The 25,201-nt window shown below is 37.8% G+C and overlaps 1 protein-coding gene across 1 annotated transcript in view; it reads right to left on the reverse strand.

Annotated features, from left to right (window-relative positions):
• Positions 1-2,509: 2,509 nt before the first annotated feature.
• Positions 2,510-25,201, reverse strand: part of PDZD8 (PDZ domain containing 8) — a 76,918-nt gene continuing 54,226 nt past the window's right edge. Inside the window, exons 4-5 of the mRNA XM_020891043.2 lie at positions 9,917-10,079; positions 2,510-5,814 (exon numbers count right to left, since the gene is read on the reverse strand). Of these exons, the coding sequence (XP_020746702.2) occupies positions 3,614-5,814; positions 9,917-10,079 (2,364 nt within the window). The 3' untranslated portion in view covers positions 2,510-3,613. The remainder of the gene's footprint in view (positions 5,815-9,916; positions 10,080-25,201) is intronic.

Genomic DNA, 25,201 nt, shown 5'->3' on the forward strand with positions numbered 1-25,201 from the left:
CTGTGCCTGTTGTTTTCCTTTGTTAACCAGATAATATCATCAGAATAAAATATGTGAGAACATATTAATTGTGGATATTCAATTAAAAACTATTCTTTTTTGCTTGCAGACGTCAGGTAAAATCTACTTCAGACTAGTTTGAACCATGTTTTCTGGCTTTGCAAAATGTTTTAAATTGAAATACGTAACTACCCACATGGTGTCAATGTGGAATCAACCAGTAAGTTAACCTTGCATCTTTAAAGCTGTACTGCTTTCCTGATTGCTATGAACAAATAACTATAGTTGATAAAAGTAACTAGGATATGCAGCCACTTGACACAGTAGATCCATGGCCATGGAAGTACCATGAAGTCTAGGATATGCTTGTGTGCATCAGGGGTGAGAATCCATGACTTTAAACAGATCTTAAAGTAGATCCACAGCTTAAAAACGTTTAAGGGAACCTCCCCCAATCCCATTTTAAAGAAAAGCTATTATCTCTCAGTTTAGAAATAAACTCAATGTATTTTAAAATTAAAGTGATTTTGAAGTTATTCACTTTTACGGGGACTTAAGATTTTATTATCTTACTATTAGTAAGAGCCAAATATCTTCAAACTGCCTTTCAAAAAATTTAAATATACTTAAATTTAGAATTGATAGTAACCCTCACATTTTTACTACTGTGTTTTCTCCTCTCAAAATCACAAATGGCCACAGAATATTTTAACTAGCTCTGATACTGAAGAATGTAAGGCTACATTAAGAAATGTAGCATGTGAATTTATTATTTTTTTTCATGAATTTATTTTAAAATAATGCTAAAACATTGCTCAACTTGACTGTCTAAACATTCATCTGAATACTGATATGTGGAAAATACACTTTAAATAGTCTTGTTACTCCTAGATAGCAGAGGCAAATAGATAAATCTGATATCTCAAAGCATAAAAAGAGAGTAAAACCAAATTTAATGCTTTTAGACAATTTTCAGAATAGCAATTTTGTTTAGCAAAAGTGGACTTCGTTAAGCTTGTTTTCACGGCCCAATTATACAGGCAATAATTCCACAGAGATGCAGTAATCACTTTTTTTCAGATGTTGTTAAATGAAGATATTCTTGTTTTCTTGGTAGTTTTTATTTATTATTATTTTTAAGCTATTGATAACATAGCATGGCAGAAAGATTACATCAGGAATGTGATATAATACAACTGTTTTCATTGAAGCTTTAAACCTTACTATTCCCTAGGTGGCTGGGAGGGTTCCCCCTCCCTTGCCCTAAAGTACAACTGTGATGCCTCTATTGCCTCTCACCAATAAATAGAAAAATATCACACTACACTGAAAGTATATTTTACAATTATCATTAGCAGCATTTCTGAGCTTTCCATAATTGTGGTTCTACAGAGTTAGATACTTTAAAAACATGAGCAGATTTTTATGAAAGCAAAGTTTTGCATTATTTCTACAGCTGTTTCAAATGCATGCATTTCAGCAGCATGCTTGGATGTCACTAAAACTTCCATGGTATAATCCAAAACCACCAGTCACTTACTCTGCCTTCCAGGTTGTCAGTGGTAAGTGATTTTTTTTATGGTAAGATGAAAGTCTGTGATCACACTGAGAAGATTACTTTAAGCTATTGTTTACAGAACAATATTTTAGCTTTCAGTGAATTTGGTGTATATAGACTTCTATAGCAGTGTTCTTTTAAAATGCAAGCATGCTTAAACAAAAAAGGGGGGCATACAGAGATATATTTTTGTTATAAACTTGGTCAAGAAAGGTATTTGGTTTCCTTATATTTTACTTGATAATAAAACAGCAAGAATAAGAACTTGCTATTGATTCTAAAACTGGAATAGCTTTTCTACCCATAAAAATGTTTTACCATCCATGTAAGTCATCCCTTTTATTTGAACAGCTTTTTACTATTCAGAGAACTTCCACAGTTATGCTGTTATCCTCACAACAATTCTGTGAGGTAGTTAAGAGGAAGTTTTGGTTTATTCCTACTTGAGAGCTGGGGAGACTGCAGCATGGAGCCCTTTTGTGGCTTGCTTATGGTTACACAGTTTGCTAATGGCCAACAGAAAAGCTTCAACTTAAACTCTTGTATGGAATCCTAGCTTATGGACCTGGGCCAGAATCCTTACTATTATACGATGCCTTTTCTGGCCAGTTATAAAAGCTGTGCTATCTAGTTTTAAATTCATGTCAGTTTCACTATATAGCAATTATCATAGTAGCCACCTACGAAAGGGAAAAACATGTACATATCTTTTATAGACATATAAAAGGCCAAAACTTTTATGGTATACCAACAAAGGTCATACTCACACGTTTTCCCTCAGTCATGTGTTACTGAGGATCCACACAAAGAACTATTACAGTAGACCTTCCTTTAAAGACACCTGGTCCCAATTCCTAGGTATCTATGCTATTTTTTTTTTTTTTTAATGAATAAAAGACAGTCTAAACTATAGAAGCATTCAGAATGGTCATTCCTTTAAATCTGCAGATGTCAGGTGAAACAATAAATGTATTTTGCATGATTCCTCCTGTTCACAACATTCTCATGCATGAAAAAATTTCTAAAACAAAACAGCCAAACCAGATATCAACAAGGTCATTTTAAGAACAGTCCTCTGAAACTTCAAATATCCTTGCACATGCTTTATTTCCTATGGGAGAACTGAAGCTGAAAAATAATCATAAATGTTTAAAACTTCCATTTGAAAGGAAAATATCAATATTTTGAAAGATTCTATTTCAAAATCCTATGGTTATTTTTTTTTTTTTTAGCAATCTTGTTATCCTCTCAAAATTCTTACCCAACTGCATTCTATATTTATTCCCTATTACATTTTGTTTTTCAATGCAAGCTCTTCAAATTAATCACTATATTCTTACTATACTTAAACTGCACAGAAGCTTTAGAAAAAAAGTTCACAGAAGCATAAAAAACAAGCAATATATGTAATCTTTTTTTTTTTTTTTTTTACTAAATCAGCATAACTAACTAAAGCTGCAGCATCTGCTTTCATATTACATTTGGCAAAATTAAAACAGAAAGCATCACCCCCAGACCCCAAAATAACAAAAATCTCAAGCAAGTAGAAATGACAAACTTAATAACACAAAGTAAGATTCAAAACCTGTTCCCTCAATGATTGCTGTTGTCAAGTTGGGCATGCAACAAATTTGTTGTTACAACCGTGATGGAAGTGAAAATATTTCAAGAATCTGGACAGTATGCTATTTAACATTAATTCAAAAACTAGGAAGAGGAGAGGGAAAAAATACAATGAGACATCACACATACATAAACACAAAAAGTTAGCTTACATAATTACATAATTAGAAAAAGTTAAAAATAAATTAGTAAAAATAAATTCCCAGTATAAACCCAAAAAAGCATAGCTATAAATGCAATCTGAAACAACCAATTTAGTGGGCTGGTCATGTTTTTGCTGGAAAACCACCTCTTCCACTCTAGTTCTCACACAAGCAAGTAACTGTAAAGAAGCAGGCCAAAGTGCATAATAAGAGGGTTTAAATGTGGTTGTATCTGTGGTACTTTAGATGCAACTTTTCCTCAAGCACTTGAAAGTTTAAATATGGACTGTTACACAGACTCAGATGGGCCAAATAAGTCATCTGATATGCTACTGAATGGCTGAGAGTCTATGAGTTGGGTTATTTCACTGTCGAGGTCTTCTTCTGCGTCATCTGTGTACTTACTGATTTTCTTGGAGTGCTGGTCTAAAGACAGACTTTCTAAAGACTCAATATCTTCAATGCCTGCTCTGTAGTGGATCATGAGAAGTGTCAGAGCTTGTAGTCTTTCACCAGATTTAGCCAAAGCAGCAGAAAGAAGGGACTTTTTCCTTGCATCAGTTGTCTCTTTTTCTTCTCTAACAAGGGAATTATTATGTTCCAACTCCTGATCAATTTCATTCTGCAGTTTATCTAGCATGAACTCTAGTTTCTGAATCCTCTCCTCCGTAGGCAAGCCCCTGTACAGATCACGACCGATCTCTTTAACAGCAATGAAAACGCTATCATCCAAACCACCCTCCTTTCTCACTAACTTTATTCCTGCACTGTTGCCTCGTTTAGAAGGGCTGTTTGAACCACAGACCTCTGTGTCACTGCCTTCATTGTCTGATGTGTTGGGTGTGTGTTTTGGTGAAGGTTCTACTAGATCAGTTCCTGGCTCAGACAGGCGAGTTTTGGAGACCTGACGCAGGTTTAACAAACGAGAGCTCGTATTGATAATATGTCTCGTCAAACCTGTTGTTCTGTTGACTGACTTCCCAGCTTCAGCATCAACACGAGGGGGCAGGCCTAAGAGGGTTTCCTGTCCTTCCAGCCTGAGATTTTTCAGGGCCCGATCTATCCGCTGATCCATCGCTCCACAAAGAGGAGTCTCGGCTAGACACTTTTCCTGACATTTCTTATGGCAGACATAAGCACAGAACATACACTGGGAAGCAGCTTTAGTCCAAACTTTCTTCTTACAGTAATCACACCAAGTCGGGTTCTGGAACTGAGTGTCCTGGAAACTGTGTTTATTTTCTGTTAAACCCATTTGTCCAACAAAATGCTCCTCTTTAGGCAGAGCAGAAACCTCTTCAACCAAATGGAGTTCTTTTTCTTTTTCTAAGTTAGTAACTACGTGGTCTGGCTCTCCATCTTTCAAATATTTGAAGTGAACAGTAATGTCACCGTAGCAGAATTTGTCATTGAACCCCTTCTGCATACTCAGATTTCGTAGTGCGGTTCTTGTGACCATGGCCTTAGGTGATGGGGCTTCCAGTCTAAACTTGGAAAGGTACTCCATGTTCGAAGTAGCTAAGCATCCTAACGCCACCTCTTCAAGTTTCAAGCTCACGTGCCCCAAGCAGATGAGACCCCCTAGTTTGAAAGGGTCCCTGCACCACAGCGCAATGTTTAAGTACCTGTGGCAGGCTTCTATGTCAAAGAAACAGCTGGCTCTGGTTCTTGTCCATTTCCCCAGCTTCTTGCGATAAGGAATTTCTGATGATTCCCACGTTTGATGGTCATCTGAATTGTCCTTAGGTGGGCAGGCGCTTTCAGAAGTCAGATCTTTTGCCACTTCTTGCTTGGCTAAAAACTGCTTAGTTGCAGCTGCTTCTTCTATGTGATCCAGATTCTTCACTTGCTTTTCAGCAGGTTTATCTGCAGGAGGCGGTGGCAGCACCTTCTCTGGCTTTTCAACAGAAATATCTGGTTCGGCCTGTGTCGGGGCATCAGCAGAAGGCAAAGGAACTTTGACTTGTGGGCGTGGTGGCACAGGTGGTTTGAAAGTGGATCCTTGGGTAGGTTTTGACACTTGTGCTGGTTCTGTTATCTCAGAAGATTTTAGGGCTAAGGGCTTATTTCCTTCTTTGGATGGAAGTTTTGGTGGTGGTGGGTAACTTCCTACAACTAATTTACGGTTTAAAACAGGTGATATAGTTCCAAGGGGTTTAACAGAAAGTGTTGTTGGAGTACGTTTGGGGCTGTGACTTAGTGACTGTGCCTCCTCTCTGGCTTCAGTTTGGGCTCTGACATCACTTGCTAAGTCTTCAAATTCAGAATCCAGGTCTCTATTTTCAGCATCTACTGCCAACCCAGTTGCTTCCTCTTCAAAGTTCGGTTGGCATGAGCCTGACAGAAAGTTTTCTTCCAACTGTCCAAAGTTATCTTGCAGCACTGTACCCTGATTACTCTGGCCAACAGGCCTCTCATAATACACCAGCACTCGGTCACCAGCCTGCTTGATGAGCTTCAGCACCTGCAGTGTAGATGTGATTTTCACACCTGTTTTAAGATTTTCAAAGGGAAAACATAAAATTACTGCAGTAAAAATTACCTAAATTCACTAAGTATAATTGCCATTAATTCATGATCATTGAACTAGTAGAAAAGCAATAGTGAAAACTCTAAAATATGTTATGGGCTTATGGATACATCAGTGTACTGATTCCTAAACTCTGACTGCTCCAATGTCCTGGAAATGTTTACCTTTCCAAACCAAATGATGCCATGAAAATCTCAGGAGGGTGTCAAGCTGCTAACTCCTAGCTGCTTTCCATTCCTTCCTAGGTTTAAATGACATTTTTTCTCAGTTTGAATGAAGTGAACCGAGTAAAACCTACTGAAAAGGATTTTATTAATGGCTAAACCAGGCTTAAAAATGATGGGAAACTGATTCTACTGAAGGAAATTCTATAGCGCTTCAGGGATTATAAGCTAGGTGATGAATGATTCAAATTAACAGACCGGTGCTTGAACTAAACTTAGCAAAATACTATGCTGTGAATAGTGGATGCTTACAGATTCTATTAGCCGTACACATGAAATGAATTTTTTCAGGACGAGAATGAATAAAGAAGGGATAGGAGGGCTTTAAAGTTAACCAAGTTGTTTATTACCTGTATCTGTAATTCAGTAATACCTATCTTAAGTTTTCATTCTATTTTCTGATAGGTGCTATATTAATTCAAAATTCAAAAGGCACAGAAAGATGCACAGTGGAAAGTCTCCCTTCCCTGAGGCAATCAAAGCTGGCAGCTTCTGATGCATTCTTCTAGGGACATTCCAGGTGTAACTTTAAAAGGTCTCCCTGCCTTCCCTCAAACAGTACTTACCTAAGCAATCCCCTTCTACAGGACTTAAGAGAAAGGTGAGGAGGAGTCTTGGCTTTCCAAAGATCCTACAGCCATCCTCAATAAATCAAAATAGTATCAGCCCCAACTAATAACCTGACTTCAGAGTTCCCCAACCTCTATATTCTCCAACCTCAGCTGCCCAGGCAAGAGCATGCTCTAGATCTGGTCATTACTTGGAACTTTTCCACATCAAAGATCTACTTGGAATGAACTTCTGACCACAGTCTCCTATTTCCACCTGTCTGCTAACTGAATCTGTTTTGAGGTAGTGTCCATGTCCGGTCATTCCTCCTTTTGCTCTCATGGTCCAGCTGGTCCACTTGCTTCCCTCCCCAGGCTCAGTCTCACGACCTTAATGGTGTTCACATTAAACATTTTTATGCTTTTGCCCTAGCCCTCTCCTCTTCACCATAATGGTGTTCACATCAAGCTTTTCTCTGCTTCTGCTCCAGTCCTCTCCTCTTCTACCATCTGCTGTCCCGATGATCCCCAGCTGGGCTAGCCCCTTCCCCGCCCTTTCCTGATGCTGAGCTTCCTACCTGGGGACGGCACTGAGTTATGCCATCTGTGTCCAGCGTGCCTTTCAGTGCTGCTGTAGCATTCTTTGAATTGGTGTCTAAACAACTAAGTTTCCAAACACCAGCTTCAAACCTCTCTTACTCTCCTGAAGCCGACCGTTCCCGCTCTTTTCTTCTATAGATGACATCACTCGAATTATGAAAAGACCAACAAACGGCTGCCTTTTCTCCCTGCCAATCATTTTCCGGAACGAGCTGTCTGAGAGGAGGAAGCCGCCCTTCACCTTACTCTGGATTCTGTTCCCCATCTCCTTCAGGACTTTGCTCTGTCAGTTATTCTTGCTGAAATGTTTATTCCCGTCCTTCTTTGCCTTGGTCTTTACAACGCTGTAGTAGCTCTGATCACCTCTCCTTTACTTTCTTCCCCCCCACCTCTATCGGTCCCTTGTATGCAAACGTTCCCATGGTTTTGTCACCGGTTTCCTCGACCTTTTTGTTCTTTCCCTAGATTACACCCATTCAGTAGTTTCAACCATCAACTTTTTCATTGGGTGGTGACCTCTCTTCTTCAATCTAGTCATACATTCCCAAAGGCTTCTGGACATCACCACCTGGATGTTTTGTTGATAAAATAAAAGCTTCTCTTTGACATTCTTATCTTGCTGTCCTCACTAGTACATGAATCAATTTGCTGCCCTCCCAGTTAACCTGATTTGAATCATGGAGATGGTGGACTCTTGAGATTCATTCTGCTGTGAACCCAAGAGTTTTCCATTTTCCTTCCTGGCTCAGATCCTCCTGATCACTTGTTTCAACTACAGTAATAAACAGCTTTTTACTATGATCCCTCACTTAGAGCTTCCTTATTTTAATCACCATACATATGCTGCTTCCCAACTTTCCTAAAACATTGGTTCAAAACCCTTTAGCAAATAAACTCAATCATATGGCAATTGAGAACTAACATGACTTCATGATTCATCCAGCCTTAAGCTCTACTGCTTCCCTCTAACCACACTATGTTCCAGCAAAACTGTAGTCTGATATAAAAAATAAGTCCATCTGATGATCTGAGGTAGGTAAAACTTCATATCAATCTAAACTCATCCTTTGGAACCGGCCAGCCAAACCTGGATTATTTTCCTTTTGAAATATTTCAAATATATACAAGAGCAGAGGAAATAGTAAAATGAACTGCATCATTGAGCATAAATATAACATTTTGTCAGTCTTATTTCAACTATCACCAATCCTGTTACTAAAAATTTTTTAAATGATACATACCTGCATAAATGAAGTACAGTGATTAAAAAAAAAAGAATGTGTATTATACCTGTCCCTTATCTCAATATTATAATTTTTAACAAATGTTAGACACGAAGAGGTGACTTTTGTGTCTTCACCCCATCTATACTTATACTGCTTGGATTTATTTTTGATGATAGATATTTATGACTTGTGTAACTGAAAACAAAAATTTCCTGTAAAAGGGTCTAAAAAGGAAAATTTTATGCTGTAGGTAAAATCAAAACAGGGTATGTATAAATATAAAAAATTATACTGAACTGTGATTTTTAGCTGAGGGATAACTGCTATGTTTATGTTAAATAACTATTTAACAGATGAGGTCTATTTTATAGCTTTATTATCCTAGGTGTTTGTGGACCACAGTCATCATCTGGGAGCTTGTTAGAAATGTAGAACCTGGAGCGCCACCCCAGATCTACTAAATCAGAACCCACATTTTAACACCATGCCTGGGTGACTGGAATACACGAGAGACTTTAAAAAGCAGTGTTTCAAAATTTTCAAACTCTAATTTTTCAATATTTTGAAACTTCAAATTTTTTTATTATTTTATTGTCATGATGGCTATGAATTAAAATAAAGACAGGGTTTCCTCAACATATAACCAAGGACAACTGCTCCTCAATTTAGGAACTAACCTACCTGGTTATTTATTGTCTTAGTTGTGACAGAATATTCCACAAAATTTTAAAAGCTCAAGTGTAACCAACCATGTGTTTAAGAAATCTCTTGACAAGTCTAGAATGGGTGAGCCAGGTACTACAAAGATCTGAAAAGGCTTAGACTTTTCTCCACTGGTGTCACAGGTAGCTTTATTGATAATTTATACACATACAAGCAAATAATCTGCCAATCGATAGATTTGCAGTTTTTATTAATGCAACTGACAGGAAGGCATGCAGGTGACACATTTTTCCACCAGTGACAGTGATTTGGGCTGCACTCTGAATGACAGTCTATCAACAAATGGCTGGCCAATAAGGAACAATATGGGCCACCAATATGGGGGCCACAGGATAGATCAGGTGTGCCCAGTTAGACAAGGAATCTCTCTCCTGTTCAGTATCTAGTCCTAAGTGATGGGGGTAGTAGTGCTAACTCCGTCAGTTTTAGGCTCAGAGTAGTAATAGTGGTGATCATAAAGAAAGATAACTGTTGACCTGTCCTTTCATATTCAGGAAAAAATACAGAAGTAAAAGGAGGAAAATGGTCTAAAGAGGAAGTATTTTAAAGATTTATATATTAGAACTAAAATGATACCTGTTTCAAATTTTTTAAGGCTTCCTTCAGATTTTTACTTAATGTTTTTTTTTTTCCATTATAAAAGTAATGTGCTTATAGAAACAAGGAAGAGGAAAAAAGCCCTACATCTATTCTCTGGTTTTCTTGGTAAATGTCAAGTATACTGCACAGCAGCATAATTACCTCCAATAGCAATCAGTCGATCTCCCCGCTGAAGGTTAGCAATTGCAGCAGGCGAATTTGGGGCCACAGTCTCAATTATGACGTGCCCAGCATAGCCGTCAGTTGACTGGACCAGACGAAGTGTAAGTCCGACACTTTGTAAATTCCCCTTTATTAATTCAACCTTTGATAAAGAGAAAAAAATGGAAACAGATTCAGTGGGTTCACGGTAGTGGAGTGAGAAAACACGAACACACAGAGCACTACAGCTCATGCTTTTATGCCACGGTGATTATTACAGACCGATAAAAGGTAGGAAATCTCTATTGTGACAATATAAACTAACCTATAGATAGCATATTAAAAAGCAGAGACATTACTTTGCCAACAAAGGTCCATCTAGTCAAGGCTATGGTTTTTCCAGTGGTCATGTATGGATGTGAGAGTTGGACTGTGAAGAAAGCTGAGCGCCAAAAAATTGATGCTTTTGAACTGTGGTGTTGGAGAAGACTCTGAGAGTCCCTTGGACTGCAAGGAGATCCAACCAGTCCATCCTAAAGGAGATCTCAGTCCTGGGTGTGCGTTGGAGGGACTGATGCTAAGGCTGAAACTCTAATACTTTGGCCACCTCATGCGAAGAGTTGATTCATTGGAAAAGACCCTGATGCTGGGAGGGATTGGGGGCAGGAGGAGAAGGGGACGACAGAGGATGAGATGGCTGGATGGCATCACTGACTCGATGGACATGAGTTTGAGTAAAATCCGGGAGTTCGTGATGGACAGGGAGGCCTGGTGTGCTGCGATTCATGGGGTTGCAAAGAGTCAGACATGACTGAGCGACTGAACTGAACTGACTGATGCTTAGACTGCACATCTGGGCCACTGAAAACATGAAACACCTTATCTTACATATGTTAGGAAAGATGCATGCTTGCTGTAGAAAATGTGAAAATAAGGCAAAATGAAAAGAAAATCATTCCTAATCTAGAGCTGCTGTATTTTGTACTTTCTCATACACACACACACACACACACACACACACACACACATATAAAGTTAAGATCCCATTATGAATATAATCCTGAATCTTGCTTTTTTGAAATGGGAATCATCTTCTATTAATATCTATTAAGATGTGCCTAGGAACTTCCATTTTTTATAGTATATTGTTAAATTTTTCTGGGGGGGGGAGTTTATGCTCATGTTTTATTAAGAGTTATCTTGTGAAATATCCCATTCTAACTCATCAAGATCATTCTGTTTTCTAAAGAAATACCATCCTATTTATTAGGAGTATGTGTCTCAGACTCATATCATCTATTAATTAAAAAAACAACATATGCTATCTGTCCTCATTTGAATCACTTATTTAAAAAATGGATAGACCACAACCATCTAGATGACAAGAATTTAATCTGTGTTTATTAAGCTAGATTATAAATCAGTCTAATTGTACTATCATTCAGGCCATGCCTATTCTTCAAACTATCTCATGAAGGATTCTGCCAAATAATCTGCTAATATGTACATATATCACTGTCTGTAGTGCTTTAATTGATAAATCCCACTTAAAAGCCAGAAATTCAATTCTCCTACTTAATGATGCTGGCCTAATGATGTTATTGAAAGTTGTTCTTTAATATGGGTGGTAATTGATATTGTAAAGTTATTTTTATATTAAGGAAAATCTTACCAATATTAAGTAGTCAAGTTTTTGACTACCTAAAAGTTTACCAAAAAAATCTACCAAAACAATCCATCCATAAAACATTATTTCTGTTTAAACCTCCAAAAACATTGGTCCAATTCTTGCCTCATGATATAGTAAATAATCACCTTATAATGTTAAAAGCGTTTTTCAGTTAATAAAAGCCCTAAAGAAAACTTCCTCTCAAATCCATGAACCTATATGTATTCTTAATATACAGAGTATCAGAGCTTAAAAAAGAATGCAAATTCTTCTACTTTCAAAAAGCTAACATGGCAAATGGGTAAAAAAACGCTAAACTGTATGAGTCTGAGAACTGTAAATTTTAAAAATTAACATTTAGAATGCGCTTTTTTGTGATCTACTCTTTGTTCCTAAAGTGGGATGGAGATGGGGGGATGGTGGGGTTGAGAAGGGAACTGAGTCTAATACAGACTTCTGCGCAATTCAGTTTCTTAATTTATTTTCTCCCTACCAATCATATTATTTCCTTTGCTTTTCTTATTTCAAATGATCCCTGAAGTAAACATTCCAGATGGAAAAAAGGTTTTTAGTAGGAATAATTAATAAGGGCAAATACTAAATTACTTCCTTCTCCCCCCAACTTTTATACTGATTATTAGTAAATGCTCTTAATTTCATACACAGGGTACAGAGCTTAAGACACTATTTATTTCATCTCCTTTCTTATTAAAAGCTTATTTCCTTTTAAGCTAATACTGCTGACCCATCTACTTTGAGAATTAGTTTCAGCTTTTCTGAAATACAAATTTAAAACTTACAATTAAGCTGTGACAATGATTCAAAAACTTAAAATTAAGTTGTGACAATGATTCAAAAGTTTTGAAGTATAAAAACCCCTCAATTAAAACCCTGAGAAAAATTTTAAAAAAATATTTAAAAATGAATATCACACAAAATTTTTATTTTAATGAAAATTTAGGATAATGTTTACAAGACCATTCAAATATACCATACTTTTAAAACAAAACTGACATGTCCAAAAAAAAAACAAACAAAACTGACATGTCCATTGGGGTGAAACTATTTTTAAATTAAGAATAGTAAAATAAGTATATAATTCTCCCCTATATACATGTATCTATATTTTATTTTTTATTTATTTTTTAAAATTATTTATTTATTTTTAGCTGTGCTGGGTCTTTGTTGCTGCAAGGTCTTTTTCTCTAGTTGCAGCAAGCAGAGGCTGCTCTTCATTGTGGTGGCTTCCCTTGTTGCACAGCACAGGCTCTAGGGTGCATGGACTTCAGTAGTTGCGGCTCCTGGACTCTATACAAGCTCAGTAGTTGTGGCACATGACCTTAGTTGCTCAGTGGCACGTGGGATCTTCCTGGACCAGGGATCGAACCTGTGTCTCCTGCACTGGCAGGCAGTCTCTTTCCCACTGAGCCACCAAGGAAGCCCTGTATCTATATTTTAAACTTTTATGATTATTGGATATACCATGTACTATAAAACATATGACAAAATAGAAACTTTCAAATGATGAGGTGAAAATAGAGATCCTAAATATTTTCCTTACATCTGGTAACAAAATTTTAGGGAATTTCATTAGTAGATGAGGATAATAATCATAATCAAGTGGAGTTGATTCAGGAATTCAAGGTTGATTCAAGCAGCCAGGAGTCAATAGTATAAGTCACTTTCCACTTTCTAGACTCTATCATCAAAGTTGATAACTATTATATTAATTTTTAAACTATTTTAAGCCATCAAGGTTGACTGAAAGTCAGCTATGTTTAAAACATTATAACTATATAAATATTACTTATTGAGAATCTAGACATCTTTACATTTTCTGTCTTGTATAGTCTTTTGCTTTTCTTGGAGGCTTTTCTTAAAACAACATAGCTTTCACTTTAAGCACAGGATTTATGTTAAGTACTGTTTCTGCAATTAGCTCTTAAATGCACCTATCCATTTGTTTACGTATTATTTAAACTATTTAGCATTTGGTCAAACGGGAGTTTTTCTTTACCCCTCCCTCATTCCTGCCAAAAAGAAGCCAGTTAGAAACAGAAAGAATTATTAGATTTGAAAAATCACCCTTTTATAATCTCCCAAAAGGGGAGAGACGCATTTAGACTAAAAAAGAGAGACAAAGACTAAAGAGACGTAACAACACGATGCAACGTGTGAATCTTGGAAAGACATAAGCTTAGGGGGAAAAAACTCATAAAAACATTTACGGGACATTGGGAGCATTTTAATATAGACAGACAAATTAAGGAATTATTAATTTTTTATGTGTGATGATGGTTATTGTAGCATCTATCTACTAACAGAACATGTAGTAAAATGTTCTGTTTTTAGAAGATTCATACTGAAATACTTAGAGGTGAAATACAATGTCTTCAACAATCCTTGCCTATGACTTTAGGCAAATATTAAGTTCTGTGAATGTCATCGACAGAATTACATGTTTTTCATATGTGGAGCTGAGAAAAGTTTCAGTATTTATTATTATTCTTATTAGTGAGACTTGGCACTACCAGTCAAAATGGGATACAAAAGGAAATTTAAAAACCAATCTGTTGTAAATGAACTTAATATACTGCTCAGCAAACAAGGCAAACATGTCATGAAACAAACATCAATTCAGGATATTAGAATATTTAAACTAGTTTATACTGTACAAACTTTAATTTACTTTTATAAAATCAAGATCAAGAAGCTAAAAATAATTTTATGATCACATGACTTTAAAAATTGTCTCATTAGAAAAGACAAAGATGGTGACTGATGTCAACATTCAGTAACAGAACAGTAGCCGGTTCAAACCCACTAGGAGAAGAATGGGCTCAAGCATCGTCTTTATTAATACTTCTGAAATCTAGAAACCAGTGCAGTGATGATAAATATCTACCTTTTCACAAAATAATGCTTTTGTATTTCTATCTAAAATATGTTTCTATCCCACTAGAAAGTTTCCTCTATAGAAGACTAAAGACATCAAATGAAAGGGGAAGGAGTCAAGAAAAGCAATAGCAGGGAGAGAAAAAAATTATATTTCTTATGGACAAATAAGAACATATATTTTGAATGAGGAGAGTGAAAAAGTTGGCTTAAAACTCAACATTCAAAAAACGAAGATCATGGCATCTGGTCCCATCACTTTATGGCAAATAGATGGGGAAACAATGGAAACAGTGAAAGACTTTATTTTTTTGGACGCCAAAATCACTGCATCTTGGCAGATGGTGACTGCAGTCATGAAATTAAAAGACGCTTGCTCCTTGGAAGAAAAGCTATGACAACTTAGGCAGCATATTAAAAAGCAGAGACATTACTTTGCCAATAAAGGTCTATCTAGTCAAAGCTATGTTTTTCCAGTAGTCATGTATAGATGTGAGAGCTGGACTTTTAGAAAGCTGAGCACCGAAAAATTGATGCTGTTGAACTGTGGTGTTGGAGAAGACTCCTGAGAGTCCCTTGGACTGCAAGGAGAACAAACTAGTCCATCCTAAAGGAGATCAGTCCTGAATATTCATTGGAAGGACTTATGCTGAAGCTGAAACTCCAATACTTTGGCCACCTGATTCGAAGAACTGACTCACTGGAAAACACCCTGATGCTGGGAAAGACTGAAGGGGGGAAAGAGGAGAAGGGGATGAGATGGTTGGATGGCATCACCAACTCGATGGACATGAGTTTGAGCAAGCTCTAAGAGTAGGTAATGGACAGGGAAGCCTGGCATGCTGCAGTCCATGGGGTCGCAGAGAGTCGGATATGACTGAGCAACTGAACTGACTGACTGACTTACAGTATGTAATTAATAGATATAAATTACTGTATACAAAAGATAAACACCAAAGCAACAAAGACTTACTGTATAGCATGGGGAGCTATGTATTCAATATTGTGTAATAATCTATAATGAAAAATAATCTGAAAAAATACATATATAAAATTGAATCTGTGTTGTATACCTAAAACTAACATACATTGTAATTCAACTATAATTCAGTTTAAAAAAAGAAATGTCATGTGGAACAACCTAGTGGTTACCAGTGGGGGGAGGGAATGGGAAGGGACAAGACAGAGTAGGGGTTAAAAGGGCTTTCCTGGTGGCTCAGATGGTGAAGAATCTGCCTGCAGTGCAGGAGACCTGGGTTCGATCCCTGGGTCAGGAAGGGCCCCTGCAGAAGGAAATGGCAACCTACTCTAGTATTCTTGTGTGAGAATTTCATAGACAGAGGAGCCTGGCAGGCCACGGTCTATGGGGCTGCAAAGAGTCAGACACGACTGAATGACTACCAACACCACCAGGGGTTAAAAACAGCAAACTACTAGGTACAAAATAAGTAAGCTACAAAGATGTATTATACATACAGCACAAGGAAGGTGAATCTGCCTGCAAGGCAGGAGAAAGAAAGAAAGTGAAATCTCTCAGTCATGTCTCTTTGCAGCCCCACAGACTGGCCTACCAGGCTTCTCTGTCTACGGGATTTACCAGGTAAGAGTACTGGAGTGGGCTGCCATTTCCTTCCCCAGGGGATCTTCCCAACCCATGGATCCAAGCCGGGTCTCCCTCATTGTAGGCAGACGCTTTACCGTCTGAGTCACTAGGGAAGTCCCAGCAGGAGACCTGGGTTCAAGCCCTGGGTTGGGGAGATCCCCTGGGGCAGGAAATAGCAACCTGCTCCAGTATTCTTGCCTGGGAAATCCCATGGACAGAGGACTTCTGGGGGGCCACGGTCCATGGGGTTGCAAAGAGTGGGACATGGCTGAGTGACTGACACACACAAGGAAGATTGCCAGTATGTCAGAAGAACTATAAAGGGTAACGACCTGGAAAACGGTGACTCATTATGTTGTACCCCTGAGAGTTATAGAATACCTTACATCAGCTATGCCTCAATTAAATCATAAGGTGATGATTAATCTTCTGACTTTCTTACTCTTTAAAATAGCCCCTAAATCAAAGACCAAATTGGAGTGGATTTGAGACTTGTCTCCCGATCCCTTGCTTGGCACCCTACAAATAAACCCTCACTTTGATTCATACACCTGCTGTCAGTGCTGGGCTTCTACATCTCGGGCACATGAGCCCTGCCCCATAACAAGAGGACCCCCAGGCTGGCAGCTCCAGGTCCTAGAGTGTCAGCGACAGAGAGGCTCTTGGAAGGGTGCAGGTCTAGGCATCTCCACACTTGTAAGCTGCGTCCTCAGGGTCTCCATGAGGCTGCTGTCCCTACCCCCCAGGGACAGCACAGTGGGCTTCAGAGAGTGGGAGGAGCAGGTAACTGCCGGAAGCCATCCGTGTTGGACGGGATTACACCCCCGCTCCCTGCCCTTGTAGTGCCCTCATGTGCCAAGTAAAGTGGGCTGTAAAATCTGTAACTTGTATCTTAGTAGTTGATTATACTCTGAACTGTTATGAAGAAATTCTTTAACTGTGCTGTCAACATAATCAATATACCAATCTCTAATAGGAATAGAAAAAAAAAATGTAGGATGGAAAAGTGTTTGCCGGAATTTTGCTGAAACCAAAAGATAAATTTCTACTGGAATAGAAATATAATTTCTAGTATTCTTTTGCATGATATAACCCCCCCCAAAGTTTATCAATTGTCAAGAACTGCTGACACATATTAACTAAACAGCAATTACCTGAGCTAAATCACTAGTCAATACATACAAGATTGCAGACAGCCTGCATTTAACTTCACCAATAATGTTGGACTCAGGTTAAAAAATTCTAACTGTATGTGTACCTATCTGGTGGACAGCAATTTAGTAAAAACACCAAGATAGCCTTTAAGAGCTCTCACACTCTGACATAATTTCAGCCTTTCCTGGACCCAGCTGTGATGCCTTATTTTCACCTAAGAGGTTGGGAAACAACATATTGATTTTTAAATCCCTTCCTAACAGGGACATAATTTTATATAATGGATAAGAAGAGGATATATTTTAATAACACATCAATATCATTCTTTTACAAACTTCTCTTACTGGAGCTGGTAACATTGAGCAAAAAATTAAAAATGCAAGAATAAAAGGGTCTATGTGAAAGACCCTTGAATTGCTGTGACCAGGTATACTTCTGAGTATTCTTTCATCAAGAAAGCTTCTGAAAAAGACATCATGAGGACTATTTCCTAGCTTTTTTAGTAGAGTAGGGGAACAGGAGAAGGAGAAATGACACAATAGCCTGAACACATACGTACACAGCACCGGTATAAACTGCTTTTTAACAGATCACCTTTACTTGGCTTGCTTTGGGACGTGGCATTTAAATTCTGAATATTTGGGGCCCAGTCAACTATGATTAAAGATTTATCCCCAAACTCTGATTTATATTTGAGGTCAAGATTTCTAAAACTAGAACAGCTTTTATATTAAATATAGTTTCTGAGCTGTCTGTAAGGGAAACTTCGAGGTACAACATACTTGGCACACAGTGTCTTAGAAGTGTAACTTTCTGGTCTTTGCTTGAATACCAGATGTCGGATCAATCTGTTTATGGCTACAGGGCACAGAATACAGCCAGGCTTGGGACCAATGGTTTACTGTCCATCTCAATTAGAAGCAGCAATGAGGCTGTTGAAGAGCTAGAGCCAGATTTCACAGTTTTTCTGTGTGTGTGCAGTTTTTTTTCCTAATCGGAACATAACTGCTTTACAATGCTGAGTTAGTTTCCGCTGCACAACAGCGTGAATTAGCCGTATGTATACATACATCCCCTCCCTCGTGAGCCTCCTCCCCACACGGCCATCCCACCCCTTTAGGTCATCACAGACCATCGAGCTGAGCTTCCTGCTAGCTAGTGATTTTACACATGGTAGTGTATATATGTCAATGCTACTCTCAACTCCTCCCACCCTCACCTTCGCCCATTGTGTATTTTACCATCTATCACCTTTAAAAACCAAAACCATAATTGATGATTCCACTAACTCCATTAGTTAGTCATGGGACTCTCAACTACTGGGTAACTATGCTGCTTCCAAAGATTCAACTAAATTCTCAACTGTCTTCCATTAAAGTTTATCACCCAACCAGAAAAAAGGAGATACTATGTTTATTAGCTGTCTTCTTTGAAACTCTTATCAGCAAAGAGAATTCACAATTTACCGTCTTTTTCACAAAAAGTGTAACTCTTAAAACACATATATGGCAAATGTCTTGTTTTTATCGCTTGGCAAACAACTATCAACTCCCATAAAGTTTTTCAAAGGCCTGGCATTAAAGCTAACCACTTCATAAAGGTTTAAATCATAACAGATCTTAAACTCATAAGCCAGATTAAAAAAAAAAAAGAATCTGTCAGATAAAGTGCCACCACAGGAGTAAATTTTCATGTCCTGTCCCAAACGATGACAAAAATTATTAAAAGAGATGGGTGTTTTTAAAAAAGGCATGTGTTAGTAGTACAGGGGATAAGCCCTAAATTCTCTCACAAAAGACTTTGCAAGTACACATCTTTTTTTTTTTGTTAGCAGAATGCCTAAATTTTCAGTCATCACATCTTAATGAATAGGTTAAAAGAAAAAATACTGAAATAAACTCCCTCAGTACTAGGACCAATTCAAAATTTGTCCTTGAAGAAAAACTGCAATGTCTGAGATGGCCTGTATTCAGTATTGGATTTGTATTTTAGCTCTAACATTTACTAGTTCTGTGGTCTCAGGCAAGTGAGTTAACCTCTATGGGTTTTCTTTGTGGGAAGGGGACACTAATATCTACCACACTGGGGTGCTGCCAAGATTAAATGAACTCCAGGAATAAATGTCTAGTCCAGGAATAAATGTCTAGTACAGTCCAGGCACTTTAATTATCTCTGTTCAGGTGGATTAGGAAGACCTCTTTCTGGGATAAAAATACAAGTGAGACTCCTCAAGTGTTAAAACGGAATGCCAGCTTGGCCACCTGATAAGCTTGTCTCTAAAGCAACTGGATGGTAAATTAGGGCTGCATCCTTTCATTGCCTCATCTGAGAGACAACAAAGATGTACAAATATGCTGAGAAAAAAAAGTCCATTATAAAAATACAATTGACCTAAGAGATTCAAAGAATAATAATGATCCTTTGCCCAGGTTCAAAGGCTCTTAGGAAAGTAAGCTTATCCAAATGATTACCTTGCCATATACTAGGTTTCTTCTCTCTTTCTTTTTAAATGTGATTGAAGTTTGCATTAATAGTTTGATCTGACACTAACTTAAATTTTACACAACCATTCCAGTGAAATAAAAAGCTCTGAAAAGTACATCAAGTCTGAGTTGTTACGGAAACAATGCAGTGAAACACTTTTGCCCTTTTTAATTCCTTTGTCAAATAGAAACAGCTCTGATTCTGAATCACCAAGTCAACTCGAAGCTTCATATATTGTCAACCGTCCTTCTGCAGGGTGATTTACACCTCACTAAGAAAGTATGAGAGCTTTAGGGCTGGACCATTTTTTATTATTTTTTATTTTGAAATAATTTCAAACATATAGAAACATTGCACTAAGGGTTTCCATTTATCCTAAATCCTGATTTACCAATTATTAACATTTTCCTACTTTTTTCCTCTCTCATATTTTTTCATGAACCATTTGAAAATGAGTTGCAGACATGATGTTCCCTCACCATTAAATATTTGATTGTGTATTTTCTAAGAAGGACATTTTGTTATGTAACCACAGCACAGTTATCAAGGTCAGAAGATTAACATTGATATAATACTATTATCTAATTTATAGCCTTGATTCTAGCTGGGATGCAATTTTGAAATACCTACTAAAAGCTTTTTTTTTTGCATAATCTTTGATCAAAGAATCATTCAGATCAGGGGTCAGCAAACTACAGTTATTTCTAAAAAAGTTTTATTGGAAAACAGCCACACTAATTTGTTTATGTATTGTCTCTGGCTGCTTTAGAATTAAACAGGTGAGTTGAATAGTTCTGAGACTTATCATCTTGCCCACAAAGTTTAAAATATTTCCTATCTGGCCCTTTATAGAAAAAGTGTGCCAAACCATGACTTAATGAATGTGTGTGAATAAATACACACACACACACACACACACACACACACACACACACAGAGCCATTATATATTTCTCTACAACATCAAAAAACTGGAAAAAATCCAAATGTTTACCAATAAATGATTGGTTTAATAGATTATGGTACATGGTGGACTATCATGTGGACATAAAAACAATAACATATGTATTGAGATAAAAATATGCCCCTAGTATATTGATAAGTTGGAAAAATAGTAGGTCATAAAATATACAATCTCATTTTATTTTTATTTACAGAATCATATACACACCTGTGTGTATATGCTTGTATCTATAAAGTTCTTCTTAAAAGTTATTAGTGGTTTCTCTGGAAAGTAAGAATATGGCTGGCTTTTACAGCTTTATTTATAGTCTTCTCTCTCTCTTTTTTTTTTGATATGGGCAAAAAAAGAAAGCTCATACCAATTTCCAAACATATATCATTTTTATCTTATATAAGTTACTGATCTTACTGTTAAAATACACAAATATCCTCCAATTTCACAAATGAGTATAACAAAAACCAAAACTCTGCTTCATGATGCCTACTTCCTTATGTTCAATGGTTTCCTACTTAGACTTGTGACAACATTCACATCAGTCATGTCCAACTCTTCATGGCCCCATGGACTGTGGCGGGCCAGGCTCCTCTGTCCAAGGGATTCTCCAGGCAAGAATACTGCAGTGAGTTGCCATACCTTCCTCCAGGGGATCTTTCCGACCCAGGATCGAATCTGTGTCTCATTGTAGTTCCTGCATTGGCAGGTGGGTTCTTTACCACTAGCACCACCAGGGAAGCCCAAAGTGCTGATCAGTTTACAAAAGATAATCATCAGCTGTGATAAGCAATAGCTAGTTGATCTCTATCTTTCTTCTAATAGCCTTTAATAACCTTGTAGATGTTTTAAAAAGTAACCATTTGAAACTCTTAAAACAATACTATCCATTCAGGAAGCTATTTCCTTGTCCTCTTCACCAAATCATAGGAAGGATTTAAAAGGGAGACAGGGATTTTAAGAAAGTACAAAATATCAGATAGCACTAAAAACCCTGGTGCAAAAGAGGTGGCATTTGGGTCAAGTTCAATAATAATAGTTACTGTTACAGTTACCATGACACTGGGCTAAGTGTCCAACCATTACTAGTATTTCTTTTTTAGAATTATGAAATAATTTGTTCACTGGCATAGAACTAGAGTGGAAGAACCAGACCTGAAGCCACCATTCATGGAGATGGCATAGTAATGCAGAACCCCAGTTCTGGAGTCACACTGCCTGGGTGTGCAGACTGTCTTACCACCTGCATAGCTGGATTATCTGAGTCTGTTACTTTCTCTCTGTGTCTCAGTTTCCTCACACATAAAATGGAGATGATAATAGTGCCTATCGTCAAGGAGTTGTTATAAGAATTTCATGCACGTGTCTTAAAATTCCAAGAGGCACAGAGAAATCACTGGTATCTTGTTATTGCTCTTAAATACCACCAGACTGAACACATGTGGGCAAGGAGCTGCAGGGTTTTATCAGAATCTAACACTTTTCTAAACTGTCTACTTCCTAGTCTGTATCCTGCATCTGAGTGTATGACTCAGAAAATAAGCTATCTGGCTAAGTGGATTTCTATGGGAAGGTGCTACTGTGCCTGGAACAGAATGTTTTAGTTCATGACAAAGTATGGGCTTAGGGAATCAGTTTTACTTGGATTGCGGTGAACTGCAGAGTTCTAATAAACAAAACCCCAAACCAGTGTTTAGGTCTCATTAGTATTATTTCCTTAACGTGTTCTCAAAGGCTCTTTAAAAAAAAAAATTAGATTCTTACTATTCTTTTGTGAAACCATTCTGCTTCTCTTTATCCTTGAATAAAGAAATCTAAAAACAGAGTGAAGTGAAGTGAAGTGAAAGTCGCTCAGTCGTGTCCGATTCTTTGCGACCCCATGGACTCTACAGTCCCTGGAGTTCTCCAGGCCAGAATACTGGAGTGGGTAGCCTTTCCCTTCTCCAGGGGATCGAACCCAGGTGTCCCACATTGCAGGCGGATTCTTTCCCAGCTGAGCCACAAGAGATATTCCAAATAAAGTGTTCAACTTACCAGATATTAAAACTTTGAACAACAGCACTGAAAATATTAAAAACAAATGAACAAAAAACAATAAATCAAAGCAGTACATTAAAAAAAAAAATGATCTACGGACTGACCTCTGACCATCACTGTGCCCTATCACATCACAGGTACGGTGAGCCTCCTCATGGCTCCTGTCTTTCTGGTTTTCTCTCTCGTTCTCCAAAACCCTCCATCTCCAGTGGTATCTGAGCCACACTGACTCTGTTTTCCACTTTCACCACTGTTCTGTTTGAGACTTCCATTACCCTTCCCCTCTTCTATTTCAAGTCTTTCCCTTGTCAGATCATTCTTGCTTTAACCCATTTGCTGCCAGGTTTAGTGAACATTTTACTACCTACTATATGCCAGATATTGTACTAGGCATTTTAATATACAGAATCTCATTTATCTACTGGTTCAGTTGGTAAAGAATCTGCCTGCAACTGCAGGAAACCTGGGTTTGGTCCCTGGGTAGCAAAGTTCCCCTGGAGAAGGAAATGGCAACCCACTCCAATATTCTTGCCTGGAGAATCCCATGGACAGAGGAGCTGAGCAGCCTACAGTCCATGGGATCACAAAGAGCTGGAAATGACTGAGCAGTATTTAAGAGACAAATAAAATACTTGTGAATGAGATAGGTTTGGGGACTTTAGCATCCTACTGCCAATAAGTGAAACAGCTAAGACTCAAAGTTAGAGCCAAGTCTGTTTAAATCAAGATTGCGATGACATCAGTTTCATTCTAAAAGCCTCTATAACTGCTGTCTGGGAGTTAACAGTCAAATTTAACATGATCCCACTGCTTTTACTCTTGCTTTGCATGCTCTACCTGCATTACCAAATTCTTTAGCCAACCTGGATGACTCACTCATTTAGTTGCTTCACTCACTCAGTTGCTTCAGTTGTGTCCGACTCTCTGTGACCCTATGGACTGTAATCCACAAGGCTCCTCTGTCCATGGGATTCTCCCATGAATACTGGGAGTGGGTTGCAAGAATACTGGAGTGGATTGCCATGCTGTCCTCCAAGGGATCTTCCTGACCCAGGGACTGAACCCACGTCTTTTTATGTTCCCTGCAGTGGCAGGCGGGTTTTTTTTTTTTTCCCACCACTAGTGCCATCTGGGAAGTCCCTAATGTACCCTAAACATGCTCAAACATTCATACTATTTATTTGAATTTACCTCATGTTTCCTACCCTGAAATGCTCTCCCTATTACACTTCAAAATCCTACATATACTGTGAGGCTTGGCTCAAATGTCATCTCAAAATATTCTTTCCTGGTTTTCCCAAAAGAAAGCTATCTACCCTCCAATGGAGCCTTATACTTTTTTATGAAACTCTCTTAGAGCATTCATGTGCTAACAGGAATACTGATGCTCATCATGTTGTTGCTGTTCAGTTGCGAAGTCATGTCCGACTCTTTGTGACCCCATGGACTGCAGCAGCCAGGCGCCCTGTCCTTCACTATCTCCTAGAGTTTGCTCAAACTCATGTCCATTAAGTCAGTGATGATATCTAACCATGTCATTCTCTGCTGCCCCCTTCTCCTTTTGCCTTCCATCTTTCCTAGCATCAGGGTCTTTCCCAATGAGTCAGCTCTTGGCACCAGGTGGCCAAAGTACTGGAGCTTTAGCATCAGTCCTTCCAATGAATATTCAGGTATGCTCATTATATTGCTGATCTTATCTCCTCCTCCTTGAAGGAAAAGACCACAGTGTCATCGCCTCACACCTCATGCTCAGTTTCCTCTTTCTCATACTCAATGCTTTATACTTACTTGATTTGGAGATACTTCTGTATTGTAACCTAAGTTCCTATTCTTTTCACAGAATTTCACAATCATATTAAACACAGAAAACATGAGACAGAAAACTGCATCCTTCATTTCTAACCAAGATGAACTTAAGAGTTGAAATGCCAAATAGGGTTTACTACTAAAGTTCAAAGGTATTTAGTTTATTTAAGAAGCCAAATTATAGAGGGTTATATATGGTTAAAATTTCAGAGTCCCTATTGAATTCATAAATATTATCAAATGGAACTAAAGCAGAGTTTTCATAAAAACTGACATTTTCAAAAAAGCTTTATTTGTTTTAATAGTTCTCTTCCTTTCAACAAGATTAAGACTGTAAATGGCAAATGGTTAAACAGGAGCAACAAAAAATACCATCTGCAAGGCATCTGGCCTTAAACAAACACACCAAAATGCCAACTCTGAAGTATCTAGCTTAACGTGTTTGTAAATTTGTCTCTTATGTTCTTACTTAAAATCACAGTTCTTTAGGGAGCTCTTTTCGACAGTTTGTATGTACACACAATTCATGGACAAGTAATATTCAGCATGAACTAAAACTCTCCAAAACTGAGAAAGAAGTGAGGTAAGTAATATTTTAGATCCCAGTCATTTTATTTCAGGATATGTTGAACTACACACATTGGGTAAGAAGTTTTTCTGATATTTTTAATAATGCCATTAT

Source organism: Odocoileus virginianus, chromosome 7, assembly GCF_023699985.2.
Source record: "Odocoileus virginianus isolate 20LAN1187 ecotype Illinois chromosome 7, Ovbor_1.2, whole genome shotgun sequence".
NCBI lineage: Eukaryota > Metazoa > Chordata > Mammalia > Artiodactyla > Cervidae > Odocoileus > Odocoileus virginianus.